At 34.3% G+C, this 22094-nt stretch overlaps 1 protein-coding gene across 1 annotated transcript in view; it reads right to left on the bottom strand.

The window, feature by feature from the left end:
- Positions 1-22094, bottom strand: part of Dach1 (dachshund family transcription factor 1) — a 390311-nt gene that overhangs the window by 18008 nt on the left and 350209 nt on the right. The window contains exons 9-10 of the mRNA XM_059274317.1: positions 21298-21441; positions 20768-20836 (exon numbers count right to left, since the gene is read on the bottom strand). Of these exons, the coding sequence (XP_059130300.1) occupies positions 20768-20836; positions 21298-21441 (213 nt within the window). The remainder of the gene's footprint in view (positions 1-20767; positions 20837-21297; positions 21442-22094) is intronic.

Raw genomic sequence — 22094 nt, 5'->3', positions numbered from 1 at the left:
AAAAAATCAAAACTTATAAAAACTTATAAATTTTAAGATTTCTTTATAAATTTGAGTTTTCAGACACTTGCTGACAATAGTATAATGAAGTTCTTATAACAAAAAAGCTGAAAATTAGTTCTGTTGGAAAACATGATATATAAATACATAAATGCTTTATAGAGTATATTAGCCTTTAAATATAAATACAGACATAATCATGATATAGGTATATTTGATAATTTTAAGTTATCCATGATTCATATGGTAAAATCTAATACAGAAATATTTTATACTTTTATTTAAATAATACTTTACTTACAGTTCATGCCACCCCTCCAAAATACCTTGAGATTTGCAGACGAATCAATAAAATTTAACAATATCAATTTTATTAGAATTGTTAATGCTTCTATATTTTAGAAATATATCATATATTTAATAGTTTTTTAATCTTTAAATGTTAGATGTATATAAATTTCATAAAGTAAACTGGCTTGAACAAACAATTACTAATAAAAATTTGCCTAAGTTATTTCTGTGAATTATGGCTTGATTTTATTGGAGCATTTTTACTGTCATTAAATTGCTAAACACAACCTCTGAAAATTCAAAAGGATGTGCTCGAGACAACTATGATACTTTTTGAGCCAGAATTTTTAAAAGCTTTGTTCTCCCAAAGTGTTCATGTTTGACTCAGAATAGTACGCTGGTCTCTGTGGGACCAAATTGTGAAGAAATACATTCATCTGTTCTTTTCCATTCTACATAGCTGCAGTGTATGCAGGAGGCCCAGGAATTCAGAACACATTACAAATGTGTTGGTGGGAGATCCGAGAATATCAATTCTATGTTTTTATTATGCTTTAAAAAATTATACTTTCAGAATATGTATAGCTTTCCTTTATGAGATATTCTTGTATTTTTTAATTGCCTTAACCATGTGGATATATGTAGACCTCTAGATAGTAGTATAGAGTGAGAAAACTACAAAATAATAATTAAACTTAAATTCTAAAATTCTTATTGAATAGTGAAGAATAATGAAGAGATAAGGCAATCATAAACAAATTATCCTGGATCATACTGCTGGATATGAAATTGTATAACTCAGCAATGGTAAATTTTTTTTTTACTATTTTTTACCTTTACAATATCACAAATAATATAAAATACCTTGGGGTAACTAACTAAGCGAGTGAAAGACCTGTATGATAAGAATTTTAAGTCTCTGAAGAAAGAAATCGAAGAAGATATCAGAAAATGGAAAGATCTCCCATGCTCATGGATAGGCAGAACTAACATAGTAAAAATGGCACTCTTACCAAAAGCAATCTACAGATTCAATGCAATCCCCATCTAAATTCCAACACAATTCTTCGCAGTCTTGGAAAGAACAATACTTAACTTTACATGGAAAAGCAATGGTAAATTAATGAAGCATGATTTTTGTCAAGACAAAAAAGGAATAAAAATTAAAGAGACACACAGTACATTGAACAAACTAGAGAGTTCAGATATAAACTGAGTCATATCAATTAATATTCCAACAAAGTTATAAAGAAGGTGGTGGCGCACGCCTTTAATCCCAGCACTCGGGAGGCAGAGCCAGGCGGATCTCTGTGAGTTCGAGGCCAGCCTGGTCTCCAAAGCGAGTTCCAGGAAAGGCGCAAAGCTACACAGAGAAACCCTGTCTCGAAAAAAATATATATATATATATACAATTGGCTAGAGTAGTTTCCACAGTCCATGGCACTGAAATAGTTTCATTTCTGTATGTAGAAGAAGGCAATTGGACCCTTATTTCACTTCTCATTCAAAGTACAACTTAAAAGTCTATAAAAAGACTTAAATAGAAGATTAATGACTGTAAAACAATAACAACAAAAATAGGAAAGTAACCAGAGATACACATATGGGCAAAAACTTTCTGAATTAAACCCCAAAGGGACAGGCAAAAAAAAAATAATAATAGACAATTAATAAACAAATAGGACTGAATCAAAGAAAAACCTCCTGCAATACGCAGGAAAGAGCAGCATCAATGACAAAGGGAAGTCTTGGAGAGTCCATTTACAGTCCATACGTCTGCTAAGAGGTTCATATCCGAAAATATTGGGAGATACAAAACTCAGTGGTGAGAAAATAAACAGCAGTAGTGGCAGCAACAACAGTAAAAACAATTTTAATATGGATAAATCTGAGCACACACCTTTAATGCCAACATTCCGAAAGTAGCAGCAGGCAGATCTGCATGAATCAGAGACCATGCTGGTCTACTTAAAGAGTACAAGGCCAGCCTAAGCTACACAATCTGTAGCCTGTCCCAAAGACTTGCACATTGAAACTTATTAGGAAAGTATGGTAAACCAGAACATCATCTCAAGCTGAATAGTTTTCCTCAAAAACAAAGGATAATAAGTATTGTATAGATATGTTGAACAGTAAAGGGTCTCCCATGTGCAGAGAACCTAGATCTCAAGCTGAATAGCTTTCCTCAAAAACAAAGGATAATAAGTATTGTGTAGATATGTTGAACAGTAAAGGGTCTCCCATGTGCAGAGATCCTAGAGAGAGTTGTGTGGCTTGGTCTGTTTGAGGGGCCCCTGGCAGTGGGATCAGGATCTATCCCTGGTGCATGAGCTCGAGCTCACTTTCTGGAGCCCATTACCTATAGTTGGACTTGCTCAGCCTTAATGCAGTGGGGAGAGGCTTGGTCCTGCCCCAACTGATTGTACCAGGCTTTGCTGACTCCCCATGGGAGCCCCCACCCTTTTGGAGGAAGGGATGGTTGATGGATTGGGCTTAGGAAGGCTGGGGGGGGGAGTGGGAGGAGGGATGAGAGGTTTATGTGTGGTTGGTATGTAAATGAATAAAAAATTTCTTAAATTAAAAAAAAATCATGAAAAAAGAGAAAGAAGTGGATGTTTGTGTTGTCCTCCACTAAGGTAACTACCACTGGCAACAGAGTAGTGTACATTTCCAAAGTATTAATACTAAATTCCAACTGTTCTCATCACAAAATGATCTGAAGCATTTGAGATTATGTACATGTTAACTAGATTGATTTAATGATTCCGTATGCTTTCAAAAAATCATACCATAGATACATGGAATCATCAATGCTTTAATTTTTAGTAAAACATTAGAAGTAAGCACATGAGATACCTGTCCTTTTAAAGACGTTCTGTAAGTCATGTTTTCCAGTTATACAATCCACTCTTCCTTCTTCTAGGTCGGGTGAAATCTCACCGAACAGGAATAATACCAATCGCTAACGATACCTACACAGCACTTTACAGTTTGCAAAGAACGTTCACATATTCTTGTCTGAATTTTTCAAAGTGAACATATTACGGAGATGTCACTTGATGTCAGTGCTGAGTGTTAGAATTTTCAGTCACCAGTGAGGGTTGGGATGGTAATGTGCTGTCAAATCTGTGTTATCAGAATGCGGCCTGGATTTTTAGCCACTTGCATCAGACTGACACGCTAAGTGATGTTTTTCTAGTCTTTACCTGAATGGTTTTTTTATTCAGTAATTGTACCCTGTAATATGTATGTATTTACCAACTGTGGTCATTTTTAAAAAGTATGTGAAAAAAATAAAAGTAAGCACAAAGTAGAGAAATTATGGTGTTATATATTTTTGCATTGGTCACATTATTAAATCATTGTATTCCAAAATCATAAACACTGGCAATAATGAAAAATAATAATTATAAATTTAAAGAGTCATTGGTAACATTATGTATTGCAGAAATTGTGTGCATACTTAACCCCAAATATTTCATGCAAAAGAATTACATCTTTAAAGAATAAAGAAAACTGAAGAATGGATAAACATAATGTGGTACATATACACAATGGAATACTACTCAGCAGAGAAAAACAATGACATCATGAGGTTTGCAGACAAATGGATGGATCTAGAAAATATCATCCTGAGTGAGGTAACCCGGACTCAGAAAGACAAACATGGTATGTACTCACTCATAGGAGGATACTAGATGTGGAACAAGGATGACTGGACTGCTACTCACATCACCAGGGAGGCTACCTGGAAAACAGGACCCCAAGAAAGACACGGGGATTGCCCAATGACAGAGAAATGGAATGAGATCTACATGAATGGCCTGGACATGAGTGGGGGTAGTGAAGGGCGAGGGTCGAGGGAAAGAGAGCTTGGGGGAGCGGGAGATCCCAGCTGGATCAACAACAGAGAGGGAGAACAAGGAAAAGGAGACCATGGTAAGTGAAGACCACATAAGAATAGAAAAAAGCAAAGTGCTAGAGAGGCCCACAGAAATCCACAAAGATACCCCCACAACAGACTGCTGGCAATGGTCGAAATACAGCCCGAACTGACCTACTCTGGTGATGGGATGGCCAAACACCCTAATTGTTATGCTAGAAACCTCATCCAACTACTGAGGGATCTGGATGCAGAGATCCATGGCTAGGCCCTGGGTGGATCTCTGGGAGTCCAATTAGCGAGAATGAGGAGGGTTTATATGAGTGAGAATTGTTGAGACCAAGGTTGGATAAAGCACAGGGACAAATAGCCAAACGAAAGGAAACACATGAACTATGAACCAATGGCTGAGGGGTCACCAACTGGATCAGGCCCTCTGAATGGGTGAGACAGTTGATTGGCTTGATCTGTTTGGGAGGCATCCAGGCAGTGAGACTGGGTCCTGTGCTCATTGCATGAGTTGGCTGTTTGAAACCTGGGGCCTATGCAGGATCGCTTGGCTCGGCCTGGGAGGAGGGGACTGGACCTACCTGGACTGAGTCTACCAGGTTGATCTCAGTCTGCAGGGAAGGCTTTGCCCTGGAGGAGGTGGGAATGAGGGGTGGGCTGGGGGGAAGGTGAGGAGGGCGGGAGGGGGGAGAACAAGGGAATCCGTGGCTGATATGTAGAACTGAATTGTATTGCAAAATAAAAATTAAAAAAATTTAAAAAAGGAAACTGCCTGATAATAAAAAGAAAAAAAATTGACTTCTTTGTGACTGTAAATACTTAACATTAAAAAAAATTGGAGTTTTTTGCATATCTTTTGTTTTTATAAAGATTGCTTATAACGAAGCCTACTTACTGATTTGTGAAGTTTCCAGCCTTTCTGTGTAGATTGTTGGTTTAAGTAAAATTGTTTTATCAAGTTGTCTTACAAAAGAATAGAACTGTACTTTGAAATAGTTTTCAAAGCTATATAAACAAGAATTGATTCCCAGATTCAAGTAGGCAATTATCATTCTAAATATTTGCATAGTAACTGAGGAAATGAATGGCTATGGGATTACCAGAAACAAAGAATCAAAAATCTAGTTATGCTAGTATTTAAATAAAGAAGTAATACACAAAATTTAATATTTTCCATGTTGATTTATCACTACTCTACTATCAATTTTCATAACATTTTCACTTGGTAGTTCCATTTTATGAACATTTTTTAAAATAATGACTTGGTAATGTCAGTGGATATGGAACTAGGGTTCGAAAGACTTTAGACTCTCATGCTATTCGCAAAGATTTTTTTTTAAACAAAGTGTTGTTTAACTGCATGTAATGAGAACTCATCTTCCATAGGGATTTGCGTGGCTTCTGGATACATAGCCATTGGTTATTATGTCGAGTTGGATGATCTTGATTTTGACTGAACAAGGGTGTGTTTCTGAGAGCCATGATGTGGGGTCTTCCTAATTTAACTTGAAATTATGTCAATTAAATGTGAGCAGGTGCCTTCATTGGTTACATTAATTCATGTATAAAGAAGCAATAGCTTTTTGTCTATATCTTAATTTTTTGTGTAAGACAACAATAAAAATATAAATAAAGTACCTGATATGGAGAAAGAATTAACTATTGTCAGATTTTGACTCTGATATGAGTAACCCCTGGAGAGTCAGTATAAATGCCACTCCTCTTGATGACATTCTAACTACATCCTACATATGAAGACAGATTCATTTCACAGGGTATAATATCCGTCCAATGAATATATTTTATTTTTGTCTGTCACCTTTACTATTTTTATTTCATGGAGAGACTTTGTCACTTTTAGGACACATTGATAACTCATCCTAATTCTTGGGGAAATGTCTTTCAAGTGTAGTACAAAAGTAGAAAATTCTTTTAAAACTCCCATACAATTTAATTCTAATAATTTTGAATAATTTGAATATTCATGGATGTTTCTAATTTAAAACTGTATTTATTCCATTATTTGTGGGTGTGAGTGTATGTTTGTGTATTGGCATGGTGTGTGTGGCAGGTGGGTAGCTGTGTGTGTTGCAGAGTGTGTATGTGTGTGTGTGTGTGTATGTGTGTGTGTGTGTGTGGGTGTGGGTGTGTGTGCAGATACATCCCTGAAGAAGGACAATTAGGTGGAAGTCAGTTTTCTCTTCCTACCATGTGGGTCTTGGGGATCCAACACAGGTCTTTAAGCTTGGTAAAAAGTGCCTTTACCCACTGCACCTTAGAGCTGACCACTTGGACATTTCTTATTCTTTGAAATATTCACATTTGTAAAATGTCTCACATAACAGGAGTAATCTGAATTACATATACATAAAGAATGATGTAGGGGAGTGGACTTCAAACTATCATGTCAAGTATGCCTGGATTCAGAGTTAATAAGAACCAGAAGTATTGTATTCAATCAAAAATGTTTGTCAGCATTTCACTGCTTGTAAGTCAAAGGCTGATTTGTAGTTGTTGTTTTTAATTTGTTTACAGGCAATGTTAGACTCCTTGGTTGTAGTTGTTTTACTATTACCAGAGAATAAAGAAACCCACAACTTATGCAGGATTCCACAGTATAACGCTATAAAGGAATTTGTATTTCTGAGTTCGTTTAGAAAACATGTAACGCCGGGCGGTGGCGGTGGTGGCGCACGCCTTTAATCCCACCACTCGGGAGGCAGAGCCAGGTGGATCTCTGTGAGTTCGAGGCCAGCCTGATCTCCAAAACGAGTTCCAGGAAAGGCGCAAAGCTACACAGAGAAACCCTGTCCCGAAAAACAAACAAACAAAAAAACAAAAAAAACAAAAAAATAGAAAACATGTAGCATTGTTGGGCCGACAGTACCATACATGCAGCAAAAATAGTTGTGTCCTCTCCTCTGTTGCGTCAGAAGAGGTATGTGAGGTCCTCTCAGGTTGTCTTTTAACTAATTTTCACTCACCTATAAAATTCATTTTTATTACCAATGATGACGGATTGTGCAAGTTTATAAAGCTTTGGTGGAGATACTTAGTAAAACCAGCCATGACTGTAATAACTCAAATTCAGATAGGCTTAAAACTGTATTAAGCACCACCAGCCATTAAAAATAAAGTCATTATAATTATTAATACAAGCTAATATTTTATCATGATGAGCAAACATCTACTTCTTAATTCTACTGCCATGACTTCATGGGCTTCAGCATTAAACATAAAGCCATCATATGGAATCAAAGTTAAACACAGTACACCGGAATACATATGGGGATAATTTATGGTCTGAAATCTCCCCATCTAGCACTCTTTCTCCTAGGGAGAAATAAATAAAGAATGAGAGTCAGATCCAATAATTTGTAGCCATCATTCATCGTTTTATAGGTATAATTAGTAAGCTTAAGTGGAACTCTGTTTGGAGATTTACTATCTCAGGAGTGTGATTATATATGAATTAAAAGAGTGTATAGTTACTCCACACTGTATGATAATACAAATCATATTAACAGAGATTTGCCAAAATATAATTAAAAAATTAAGAGGCTCTAACATTTCCATCTTAAATTTGAGTAAAAGAGTAGTTTATCTTTTATTTAATTTATACATATTCACATATAATTTGTAGCTACAAATTACTCTTCTTAAGCTATATTTTAAAAATTGACCTAAACAGTGAAATTCACACACTGTTATGGAAGTTTTAAGTGCCCTGAAAAATCTGGTCTTCACTATTTCCATATGCCAGCTTAAATAGTGCATTCAAGAAAAGTCTGAGTAATCTGCTGAGCAAAGTGCTTTTATTGGCTAATTTCTTTTAAGAATTATCCTTCCCAGGATGTGTGCAATGTTTTCCAAGAATGGATATGATTGGAAATACTATTTCATTAAAATTGTGTCCAGTTGTAAAAACAGCCAACAGTGGCTTCTACTAGCCACCATCCTAAATTCTCTGTGTATGTTAATTAATGTCAGGAGAAGAGCAGGTCTGGAAGGTGGATATTCCTGTATTCTTCTGAGATTTAGAGACTGAAATCTGAAGAACTAAAGTTATCTGCTTACACACTCAGCATTACAACAAGAATGAACAGAAACACAGTAATGTGAATCCAGGAGGTCAGGATCCACAGTCCGTATATATGTGTGTACACAGACCGTGGACACATCACACCTGTGCTTACACTCAAAAAAAAAAAAACTGATGTTTTTGACATTCTGATGGCATAAGAATATCAGTAGAGGAGCAGTCTTTATCAGTTAAAGTGAAATCCCGAAGTCACAACATGAATGACACTATGGTATCTTAGTTCACTACTGCTTTCCTAGCACTGAACTGCATTATGTTAATTTTAATCCTTTTGCATTCAGCTTAATAAACTATGTTGGTGTCAAATAAATTCTGTATTGGAATTTATTTTATCACTTATTTATTAATCCCCTATAAAGGGTTGTATTTTTCTTTATTACAAACAAAACTAAACTTTGTTTTATTTCAGAAATCACTTCTTAAGAAAATATAATGACCACAGAAAATGCCTTTTCACTAAAGATGAGTTTCACAGAAGCTCCAAAGTCAACCTAATTGATTTTATAACGTTACTAAACTTTACAGGGAGAGAATTATAGATTTGCGTTATGAATGTTAATCCTTTTAAATTTATGCCACCGTTATTATCTGGGCTACATTTAGGTACTCAGAACCACTTTGTAAATTATGGTGAAATAAAAAGATGTCTGTCATATAGAAAGCAAAGGGGACTCAGATCTTCAGTTTAGTTTTGAGCTAAGTGATGTATATCCATATGCCTCAGTTTCCTCAAATATTAAAGGAGCTTGCCATAGAGACAAAGGAAAAAAAGAAAAAGGAGAAAACACTCCACATCCCTTCGGCTCCATTAGGAATGAGCCTTTTTTTTATAACATCCTGAAACACAGCTACATCATAAAGAATGAATGCCATGGACAGATCGCTGTTCCTCTAGCCTTATGTCTTCTTTACTTCCATGCTCTTTCCTCACATTTTCTTAGTTCCCATGAATATATATGATTTGGCACTAGATAGATATTTCGGATTCCAACCCTTCTAAGGCACGTCTCTTGGTTTTCACTATGAGCACTGAGAGCAGAACCCCTGCTGTAATTCTTCAATAGACAGATTTAGAATAAAGTTGAAACTGGGAAGCTTCAGCCAGGAAACACTGTTGATCTAGCACTCATTACAAATATAAAAGTGAATTTTAATGGACTTATTTCTTTGAACCAGCTAAAATGTTTTCGGCCAGTAGACCTTTTCCTGAACAATTGAACATACTAATTTTGCTTATCTAAACCTTCGTTGTCCGGTATCTCAGCCATTGCCATTGAAAGAAATAACCAGGCTTTACAAATCTTAGCTCTTCAAACTAAGAGCAATTTTCATTTTCCAAATGGTTTGCCACCTTTTAGAAAGTGAGATTGAACTTTCTTTTTTTAAAGTGTAAGTGCTGTGGAAATGATACTGAATGCTAAACGATGTGTTTGTTTTTCAGCTGTTGTAAGTCTAAAGAGATTTTTTGAATACTTCAATTATAAAAACATTTAAAACATACAAACTTGTGCAATTTTTATTTTAATGAAGATGAGAAGTTCATTAAAGAAGATAAATATTTCATTAGATCTTAAATAAAACAAAGAGATTTTTTGGCTTCTCTCAGCACAAAATTCCTTTGAAAGATTAATTAATACATGCAAATTATGCAAATTAGACCCATGCAAATATTTTATGAAGACAATTAAGGGAACCATTAATTACTGCTTTTTTTGCTTCAGTGAGATTCATTCATTTAATTTTAATTTCACTTTAACTGTTTTGATGTATAATCTTGCAGCTAAGAACTTTATCTTTCCTAGCGGGTCACTTAAACTTATAAATTCCATCAAGTGAGCACACAGAAATCTGTGAAGGTATTCTTGAGACTATGTTTAGTATCAAGAGAAATTTTTTGACACAATGCACTCCCACAAACAGGGAAACTGGAAGGGAATGTGAGCTCATTCTTGGCCAAGGTTCAACTGTTGGAAAAGCAATTAATTTGCTTTGGCTGTGCTAATATAGGGGAATTAGAAAGTGTGACACAAGACAAATAGAAATAATTAGTTCTCCAAAATGATGTTCTCATTAATATGGTTCGAACAGTAGAAATAAAAAAAACATTATTGTGGCATGTCTGCATTCTGTCCCTAACCATGGGAGGTGGAATAACGCACCATAAGCTTTTTATGTTTATGGTCTAAATGATGATGTTTTAATTTTTTCCTGAGTGAGGGTTTGTATCAAAGGGTGTTATATGTCTCGAATGTCTAAATGACATATGTTATCCAAGTTCATAATGTATTTGCCATGACCATTTTTTTGCGCATCAATTTTTAAATTTTGTTCATATTTATTTCATATTTAAATGAACATTAAAGAATTTCTTGTCAATAACTAAAATATTTAAAGATCACACTTATGACACTCAAATATAATAAACTGTTTGAAAACATATATTTTTGTTATATTTTAAAGAAATTATCCTGTTTCTTAAACTTCCCTAAGATGGTAAGACTACTGTAAAGGAGAAGGAAGGTTCTGAACCTAGTGATTCATAGTGCATGCTCTATATTCACTGATATATGTATCTTTTACAGTACTATCTTCAACAAGTAAAACATTGGTTATAATACTCATTGATTTCTTTCCTTGATAATAGAAGTTCAAATTTCTAAGCACAAACTTTTAAGTAAGTTTCTTATAAAAATGAAAATAACATTCTACCAAGGTTAAAGAAATGAGTTACTGACTCTAATATAAAAATTCTCAAATTGTTTCATATTCTAGTGTCAGCAATTAAAATTCTGTATTTATGATTGTAATCCCAAAGTCTTGTTTAAATACTTTTCTCCGACACATTTCTCAGCCTGCAACTTGTCATCGACACTAAGATGCTGTGGATATTACAATAGGTGCACATATGTTATGATTCAATGTTGAAGTTTCTTAGTGTTAACTAAAAGCACATCATAAATTTTCTTACAAAGGTGACTTTATTTCACTCATCCTTAAATTCCTAAATGTCCCTTTTTATTCAATACCGTTGAAACAGATGCATGCTATGCTTTGTAAATTATGATCAATTGTGAATTTTATCGATATACTTTGCTTGGTCACTCTTCCACATCAGTAATTATGACACTAAATCAAAACAGATCCAGCACTGATCTTTAAGGTCCACTGTTAATATCACTCCCAAAACTTATCGCTTTATTTTATTTTAGGTCTTCAAACAGCATTAAAGCCCTATCAGAAATGCATTTACAAACAAGCTATTTGTCTTCAATTATTTATAAATTATTTGTTCTGTATTAGGAATGATGCCTCAATACTAATAGAAATTTACTTGTGCAGTGTCCATTTTCTTCTCTAAACTTGCAAGTCATGTTAACTTTGAAATCCCGGATACATGTCATATATAATTTCTATATCCCTGAGTTTCACATCCAATACTTTATAGTATTTTGCAAGAAAAATAATGATATCAAACACATTACAAATTTGCTATATTAAATCAAATACAAGGAAGAGTTTATGTAATAAAAATGGATATGTTATATCAGTATTTTAGTGCTTTAATAGTTAGTGTTTAGTAAGATTAATTTTCTGCATGATTAATCTAAGGAAAAGAAGTTATTCCCAAGAAAAATCTATAAGAGAGTTTTGGCACTTGGAGTTTAAGGATATTCACAAAAAATAATTTTTTAATATTTAATATTTAATACATTTTATGAATAAAAATGTATATACTGGAACTACAAATAAATGTTAATCTAATATTTTATAAAATATTAAATACATATGTGCCCCTGAAAATATTTAATGTTAATCCATATGATTTCTACTTAAATTAATAGTTAGCAATGATTCATAAGTATGGAACCATATATTGGTTGTTGGTTACTACCTACAATCAATATCACTTTTTGTTCAGCTGAATAAATACCATCTTAAAGTGATTGGCTGTGTTGAAATAATGACAAATGCCCAAAATTACTGTCAAAGGACTGAAAGTAATAAGTTTGCTATTGCTTTGTTTTGTTCAACTAATACAATTTTAATACTTATATTTTTAGATGAAAGAAAATAATGGAGGTTATTTCCAGGCTGTTATTTCCAAGTGACACAACAGGAGTTCTTATGCAATGTTGACTGCATAGAGCTACGTATAAATCCTATGCTATGATTATTGCTTGTTTGTTTTGATTTTACAATGTCTATTCTTGTTGTTTTATTTTAATCAAATTGTTTCATATGGAAAATTGGTTTACATAACTAAATTATTTCCTTGTAAACTCTCCACAAACAGTTACCTATAGGACTAATTAAAAATTGTATACTAAATAATGACCAATTTTTCAAAAAAGGAAATGAAAATTATATTTTAGAGCAATAACAGCTTTAGGGTTTAGGCATTGATAACGGTATAGTAAATACATTATTTCATAATAATCAAATTTAATATTAACTGCTAAAATATATCTATATGAGTATTAATGTGTAGTAGATGCTAGGTGCTTTACATGGATCATTTTATTCAATATCATATTAACCCTTTGAGACTGAGGTTGATAAAAGATAAAAAATAGTAAAGAGGATATTGACGTCTAGGAGAAATCCTGGAAACCCTGAACCGTGGGTTTTGTTGAGATATGTCAGCAATCCTCATTCCCTCAGGAAACTCAGGGGTTTGTTTTCATGTACAGGAAAGGGAATTTTCAGAAGGCAAGTATATGACAATCCAGTTTGACTCACTCTTTTATGAAAACATTTTTCTTTTTTTCTTTTGGTTTTTGAGACAAGGTTTCTCTGTGTAGCTTTGCTCCTTCCCTGGAACTCACTCTGTAGCCCGGGCGGGCCTCAAACTCACAGAGATCCACCTGCCTCTGCCTCCCGAGTGCTGGGATTAAAGGCTTGCGCCACCACCGCCTGGCTTCATGAAAACCTTTTAAGTTGTAAGTTTAAGGAAGCTTCAGTGAAGCATTGTTGAAGTTCAAGTCTGGCATTGTCTTTTAGTATCCTCTATTCAAACACACATTGCATAAGAATCCGAAGGTTCGTGTATTAGTTAGGGCTTCTGGTGCTTTGATAAACTACCATCATCAGGAGCAATTGGAGAAGAAAGGGTTTATTTGGTTTTCACATACTGGGTCATAGTCTATTGAGAGAAGCCAAGGCAGGAACCTGGAGGGAGGAACTAAGGTCAAAGCCATGGATCAATGTGGTTTACCGGCTACCTTTTTCAGGGATTGCTTTGCCTGCTTTCTCATACAACTGAAAAGCAACTGACCAGTGTTGGCTCCACCCACCGTGGGCTGGGTCTTCTCACATCAATTATTAATTAAGAAAATGCTTGGCAGACTTGTCTACAGGCCAGTCACATGGAGGCATTTCTCAGTTGAGAGTACCTTTTCAGAGATGACTGTAGCTTGTGTCAATTTGACAAAATATTAACCAAGACAATATGCTAAGTAGAAATATTGAATATTAATGATGTTATATGTCCATTATAATTCTACTACATGTTAAGTTTTGGAGATGAAGATGAATATTTATATAAGTAGAATTAATTTCTTAATTTTATTTGCTACTTTATTTATTTAGAGTGAGATGTTCCCAGTGTGTGAAAATGACTATAAGCACATTATACGTATAACATCTAACAAAAGAGTAAACGACAAGAAAGAAAATAATTCTGTGCATTATAAGTCATTCTTTAGTAGTAAATACTTTTGGATTTTATTAGTAACAAATTTAATTTCCTCACAATGTTACAGGTACTTGAAATGAGTGATGTGACTGTCAGTAGTTATCCTGAAACAGAAACATGTAAGTCCATGCTTCTATTTGTGGCAGGGAAAAGCTTTGGGGGCTTATAAGTCTCGATTCTAGTGCAAGCAATACAATGAACTGGTAGAATGATAATCAGGGAATTAATTACCCCTCTGATCTTTGCATTTACTTTTTCTTTTATTAAGGATGTTATATAAGACAGGAGAGATGGCACCATAAACATTCATTCTCAACCCTATTGCTTAATCTTAATTGTTGACTTGATTAAACTGAAAAGTGCCTGGAAGATTAATAAAGTGTTCCTCAGGGTGTGTCTGTGAAGCTGTTTCCAGCAAAGAGTAACGGAAGAGATGATCCACCCTGAATGTAGTTCACACACAAGTCCCATAGGTTGGTGGTGATCTGGATAGATTGAAAACAAGAGGGAAAAAGAGCAAGCTTGCCCAATAGGAACTTTTTCTCTGTTCTTCTCAGGTGTAGTGCACATAGCATCTCTGTTCTGCATTTCCCTCATCATTGGAGTAGCCTGAAACCTCTGGAACTTTGAACCAGAAGGAATATTTTCTACCTTAAATTTTCTAAACTATGTACACAACAACAAAATCTGACTAGCACACTGTAATTTCATTTAAAAACTAATGTATACTAGTTCTTACTAAATACATGTATCTTCTAAGTCTAAATGAAAAAAATTGTTTTACTGGGATATTTTCTACATGCTAGAACATTTGACACAGTACAAAACTTGATGAAACATGTAAGTTCAAGCTGAACATGGTGTAAGAGACTTGTATTCCCAGCACACAGGAGGCTGAGGCTGAAGGGCTGCAAGTTAGAATCAGCCTATGACATAATAAGAACCTGGATCATAGAACCCACCCCCCACACATAAAGTTTACATACATATACACAAAGTATACACACACACACACACACACACACACACACACACACACACACACCAGGCACACACTCACTTGCACATACACACACATCTATCAGTGATAACATCATGATAATTTATACTTGCAAACTATCAGTCAAGTAGAAATCCTCTATTTTAAAAGAGAAAAGAGAACATCATTTAACAACTCCAATCTATAAGCACTCAGGAAGAAAATACTGCGATGTATCAAACAACTGGGAGGCATTACAGTTCTAACTTTGACAAATTCTTGCTGCAATCTTTAATAAGCCATCTACTCTCATTAAGCCTCAGTTTCCTACTTTGTACAACAAAGAGCTTCACTCTATCATAAATTCCTTTCCCAATACTAAGGCAATAACATCAAGAAAGTGTGCTTGGCATAACATCAATGTTAAAATGTATTTGTTGAGTAGATGAATAATTTAAAAAGTCAGCATGCATCTTCAAATATCTAGAAAGCAGAAAGAAGATATTTATAAATTGAAAAAAAAGATTATGAATGTGAAGGCAAGCCTTTTATGTGTTTTCAGTGGAATAGTATTTGGTTTTCTATGATCTGAGATCAGTCAAAAAGAGAATAGAATGCCAAGTAGTTTTGATTATGGCTATTGGATGTAAATAAAAGAGATGTACTTTCAAGTGAAGTCAAGATTTTGTAAGCTTAACTTGCAGATAGAGTAAGATGTCAGAGGAACTACAGCTCATATTTACATTTCTTGACAAGACATTACTTAAGAAATGAAAAGAAAAACTGTTATTAGGGAAGTAAAAGTTTTGATGTATTTTGGAAAATTTCTATATAATACATGTGAAGAAGTAATACACACATGATTCACCACATTATGGTAGAATTTGTAGGTGAAATAATATTCAATATTTAATGATTTTTAAGTAAAACAAATTTTAAAAGAAGATTGAGGTTAACTTATACAAATAAAAGGTATATTTCTTTGTAAGTGTGATTATAGGATAATAAAATATGAATTTCTTTTTTCCCTTTTTTCTATTTTTATGAATTTTTTTATTCATTTTACATACCAATCACAGATCCCTCTTTCTGCCCCTCCAGCCTCCCTGCCCTCAACCCACCCCACATTCCTTCCTACAAGAAGGTAAGGCCTCCCATAGGGAATCAGCAGAGCCTGGTCTATTCAGTAGAGGCAGGTCCAAGGCCCTCCCCCTGCCTCATGGCTATGCAAAGTGTCCTATCATAGGTACTGGGCTCAAAAAAGCCAGCTCATACACCAATTTAAATACAATGTTGAATATAGATAAATGTCTTAATAGTCTAAATCAGAGGTCAAAATACAAAAATAAATACAGAAACAAAACTGCTCTCTCAGCCATCAAACGAAAGCATTAATTCTGTGAGAATGTATGAACTCTGACTCTCTTTATCAGAATCATGTCATCTTTTTCCCTTCCTCTCAGTTTCTCCAACTAAAGCCTGGGAAATCAGTTCTGAAGGATCTTCACATACACAAGCTCTAACACTGTTTATCAGTGCCTGATTTGTTTTCTCAAGGAATAAGCAGAGAGCCTTACTACTTGCCCAATACTCTGCCAGACAGCAGGGCCACAATCAAGAACAAAACCAGATAGAAAAGTCTCTGCCCCAGCTACAGCTGAAGGAAACTGAACAATGCACAGCTGGCAGTGCACAGCTTGGTCGTGAGGAGGAACAGAAAGCTCCCTGCTCTAAGAGGAGGGACTGGTTGTGAGTAACCAGTAGGTACTCCAGGGGCAGGAGAGAGGAGGAGAGAGGGAAGTCCTCTTGGACATAGCTTTTACATGGAGACTCTGAGGATGGGTAAATTGGCAGCAAAGGATATAACGTGCTCCATGTGGTTAGGAGGAAACAAAACGAGTATGGCTTTCAGGAAAAGAGTAATAATAATTTCACTATGTTAGAGATATAGAAAGGTTGGAGGTATGATTGAGCAGAGAATGAAGGTATGCTAGAGAGGAATGTTGGCATCAATTCTTCCTCAATGTGTATGAAGGAAGAAAGATTATTAGACCAGATGGAAGTACAATAGGAAGGCAGCTTTGTGCACTGAACTTTGAGTTCCTTGTGAGGCAACACAATAAAAAAAATCTTGTTTTATAATCTGGTACAGCTAAAACACGTCTAAATGAATTGGGGAAATGCTGTGAGCTTTCAAAATAAATAATATGAAATCACTAAAGATGTTGTTGGCTACAGAGAGATGATGACACAGGCACAAGATTCAAATGAATAAAGCTGTCTAGTTATGGGTTTGTTCATTTACACTGTATTTACGTGTATTAGAATGTGAAAGTACAGTGAGGTTTGGGATCATATTTGTTGACTGACCAATAAAAACTACTTACTGAAGGCTTGTATGAATTCTATCTCTATATTCAAAAGATCTTATAAAAAGAGTAAAGTTGAGTTTTTCAAACTCCAACAGAAATTACAATGTAGATTCCTATTACAATGCACAGCATAAAAAGACTAATTGAAATGCAATTTAGAAACTGAAACAAGTTGCCTGTATAGATTTGGATATTCATTCTGCATTTAGAGTCTCAACCAAACTCATGAATTTTGAGTTAGTTATTTGCCATATAAGCAACACAGAATTTTTCCCTGTGCACCATAAACTGATTTATCCCACTAGTCGAGAAAAGTTAAATGATTAAGGAGTCTTATTTCTTGGGAATATTTCCTGAACCATGGTGTGTTCTTCTTTCCCATCTTTTTGCTTTGATGGAAATGGTGATATAAAATGCCTGTGAGATACTGTCTATTCAGCTGAGGTGACTTCTATGATGGCAACTAACTGGCATATGAGCAGTATTTAAGTACCCGACTTCTAAGTGAGTAATTCCAATGGCAAGTATGGCATTATTTATAGCTAAAGTGTTAAAAATACATGATGCCGCATAAAAGTTGTGGGCTGTTTTCTGCTTATCAATTAATATGGGTCTATTTCAGAATAGAGAGTGATTTCCGTTATGATTGGGCTGGGAAAAAGAAAGCAGCTGAGCCTATCACTGCAGATGGGCTTGAGGACTCTGGTTGGGACCGTGAATCAAGGATGGTTAATGTGCTTTTTTTTTTTTTTTTTTGCTGTATTTTTCATTTTTGACCTTTGAAGAAGCTCCCAAAATGCATAACAAACACTGGCTCACAAAGAAGGAATGAGTTTAGACTCACTCTTACCCCTCTTTCCTGTTTTGCATTTAGACAGATTTTACTACCACTCATCATTCTTTGATTTCCCAGTTCATGGTTAATTCTGTTCTGTTCATTCCAAGTGTACTAGGTTAGTCTTACATTAAAAACAAATCATTAAAAAGGCAAAAGAAAGGAAGAAAACAATAAAGAAAGAAAGAAGGAAGAAAAGAAAGAAAGGAGAGAAGAAAGAAATAAAAAAAGAAAATGAAAAGAAAAAAGCTTTACTCAATGGAGTTAGATGGGAAAATTTTTTTGTTACACTATTTAAAAGATCAGAAATAGGAAAACTATTTTAGAAATATGTACTTAAGAAAAAACAGGGATAAGTGTGGTGGCACATGTCTTTAATGCCAAGATTTAGGAGGCCTAGGAAGTCAGATCTCTGTGAGTGCCATGCCAGCCTAGTCAAGAAGGAGGAAGAGGAGAAAGAGGAGGAAGGAGAAAAGAAGAAACCAATAAGTGTATAGCAATTCATCTCAAATTTTTAATAATATTTTGGAAAAATCACTAATCAAAATTATGAATAGTGCTAAGTGCATTAGAAATGAAAACTGAATCTTTAAAACAACAATTGGAAGGAATATAAATGGTTGACTTTTCTGTTTAAAAATAATCTTATAATCGTTTAAATTGGATTTTAAATTATTTTGCAAGCATTTTGTTTCTCAAATCCTGAAATAATTTGGTTATGTTTACTATGTTATTCAGTTGATATAATTCTTGGTAGCAAAAATGACAATAAAGTATTTTTTTCAGAATAAGTAAATCACAGCAATATAAATTTGGCATTTTCAATATTCCGCTTCATACAGCAAGACTTTAATTATATAACGTACCAATTTGATTATATGTGAACTTTAGGATTTAAAAAAAAATAATAATAGTTTCATTAGTTACCCAATGCTATTCCCGGTGCACCATGGCAGATATATTCCATGAGATATATTTGCATAACTGGTGTGATTTAAGGTTTCTGAGACAAAATTTCACTGTTTATACCAGGCTGGCCTCTAACATGAAATCCTCCTGCTTCACTCTCCAAAGTACTAGGGTTACAGGCATGTGTCACCTCAGCTAATTGAAAAAAATCCAAAAAATTAAACCATTGCTTCATCAGTTCTCAATACTGACAATGAAATTGCATACAAAGATTTATGTTATTTATCATTTTTGCTTAAGTTCAGTTTGGATCAGCTTGAAATTTATATACATATATATGAATATATATATACATATATATATATATTTACATATACACACATATCTCAACTGTCTTGAGCTTTCTTGAGTATTTTAACATGATTGGAATTAGTGTATGAATAATGCCCTGTGTAAACAGCATAGGGCTGCTATTTTACTCTTCCTTATAATGAGGATTGGCTTTTTGGAAGTGTAACTTCTTTTACTATATATGTTCTTTTCATATGATCAAAAAAAACAGACATAAGCATTAAAATATATTATTCTTTTTAAAATGAGAGACTTTTGCATCTAAAATTACATGAATTTCATTAATCTTCTACATTTATTATTAACCTGCTATATAATTAAAAATAAAATGCTTCCTAATAGCATGAATAAGTCTTACTATTTAAAACTATTATGATTTCTGGAAAAATAAATATTGGTTAAAAACAATAACCCCAGGAATATTCATATTTTGAAAGATATTTATCGCATTATACAATACAAAACAAGAATATTTCTTTTACACTAAGCCAAGGCACTTTTGGAGTTGACTGAGTAAATAAAACAATTATGATCAAAGGATGCCCTAAAAATTATTGGGCTTAAAATGTAAAATAAAAGCATTTTAGGTGACTATGGCCATTAATCATTTTAGTTTTCTTCTGGAAGAATAATCCTCACTTGGAGTAGAAAGGGATGCTCTTTTCCCATTATGTATTCATGCTGTTACTGAATTTGTTGTATAGAGTAGGTGATTGAAAGTAAGTGCTGCTTTCTGATTTTGTTCTTGCTTCACATGTACCTATTTAGCTTTTCTGAATATTTAATACAAGCTCCTTAGTATACTGTATATGATCTTGCTCACCAGATTTTCATCATTAAAAAGAATATTATAGTATACATAATGTGCAACTTCACATAGGACCTAAACAATCTTTCTTACTCTTAACATTCTGATAGTCTATTTTGTATGTATCCTGCAGTAACTGCCACAAAAATGAGTAGACATTTTTAAATTTAAAAACTATTTGTGTGATCTCTGACTTTATGTAGAATGGAAATTATAAACTCTGCCAGAATTAGATTGTGCTTCAAACATTCAATAAAACACATTTACTGTGTCCAAGATTAAATCATACATTGTTTAAAATTAATTATTCCTTTTAATTGCATTATATAAACAGAAATGACCTGTTAATTTAAAGAAAATCTATCAGCACAAAATGAATTCACTCATATAAACAAGCAAGATGAACTTGACCTTGTTTGAACTTGTTTTGATGTGGCCCAGATGGTAGGCTACATGCTTGAATAGCAGCCTGAAGCTGAGGAAAAACTCATACAGCAAGATCTAGATTTATAGCCTCTTCTGCGGGTTCCTACCTTGTATTGTCCTTTCGGCATCTGGTCTCCCGCCACTGCGGTCAGCTTCTATCTCTGGGGTCAGGGAGTCTGAAAGCACAGAGACGTAAGAATGACATACATTTCATTTGATTCCCGCTGTCAGGGAAAAACAAGAGCTACCTGTTAGTTTGATGCAGAATTAAAACCATGTAAATCTTTATCATCTTAGAAGGTTTGACAAAACCGTAACCATCAGAATTTCCAGAAGGTGTGATTAGATAAGTAAAGTAATATGGTTCATAAAACAGGTTTGAGTAGGAGTTCTTAGATGAACCTTTGATTGTTTTCTGTAGAAATGGATTTTGGTAAGCAGAAAAGCAATGCCAGGTCCCAGATACTGAGATTAAAAATAATAAGAAGAATAAAGCATTTGCTGAATGACTCATGAGACCTAGACTTATAAAAACCCACAAGCACAGGTCCACATTGTCCCTTTGCTGTTACAAATCAGAGTTGCTTATGCAAAAACAAAACAAACAACAACAACAACAACCCATGCGTGTTCTTACCATTTAAGACCCTGAGACCGTCTGCAGAAGCTGCCTGTTTCAGTGTCTGCTCTGCTTGCTCACGGCGTTTCGTCTCAAATTCCAGTGCTTCCTGCAGTTTTCTCTTTGCTTTCTTTTCCTTCTTTAGCCTCTTTTGGACAATGGCTAGAAAAGAGATCTGCAGATTACTTTTCAGAATGTATATAACGATGCTGATTTACAGTCGATAATCCTTATTATACTGATTCCTCCTTAATGAAAAGAGTCTGGACGCCAAGTAGGAAGCAACCACATTCTAACTTCATCTAAAATAATTCCCAAGAAAAAGTCCATAAAAGTCAATTCTTTATTTTAGCCTAAAATGATTACAAGAATGACTTTAATTGCCCTGTGGAGAGAGATTCAGTGGGGTGCTGACTGTAGTAAATATTTGTGTTCACTGATAAAGGAAGCTTGATTAAATGAAATGTATGTGTGGCTTAGTCTCTGCCCTTGGATCAGATCATTGCAGAGTACACTGAATAGTGGATGCTTTTACATGTATCTCTCCTGGACTTAGGAGGCAGTACCTTCACAAATGCTGTGAAAAAAAAAGAAAAAGAAATCAGCACACCAACTATATTTTTAATAATATCTCCTTCAGGTTTTAGAAAATATGGACTTGTATATGAAGAACAACATACTTCTATTATTAATATACAGAAGCAGTAATTTCTTTTGATGATGATATTTTTTCTGAAAATAATTTTTTCCTAACAAATGTGTAACACTATAACATACTTCAAGAAAACATGTTGCAGTTTCATTTTGCTGTAATT

Source organism: Peromyscus eremicus, chromosome 9 (genome assembly GCF_949786415.1).
Source record: "Peromyscus eremicus chromosome 9, PerEre_H2_v1, whole genome shotgun sequence".
NCBI classification, from domain to species: Eukaryota; Metazoa; Chordata; class Mammalia; order Rodentia; family Cricetidae; genus Peromyscus; species Peromyscus eremicus.
The sequence above is the reverse complement of the archived record's forward strand: the minus strand, read 5'-3'. Positions and strand labels throughout refer to the sequence as shown.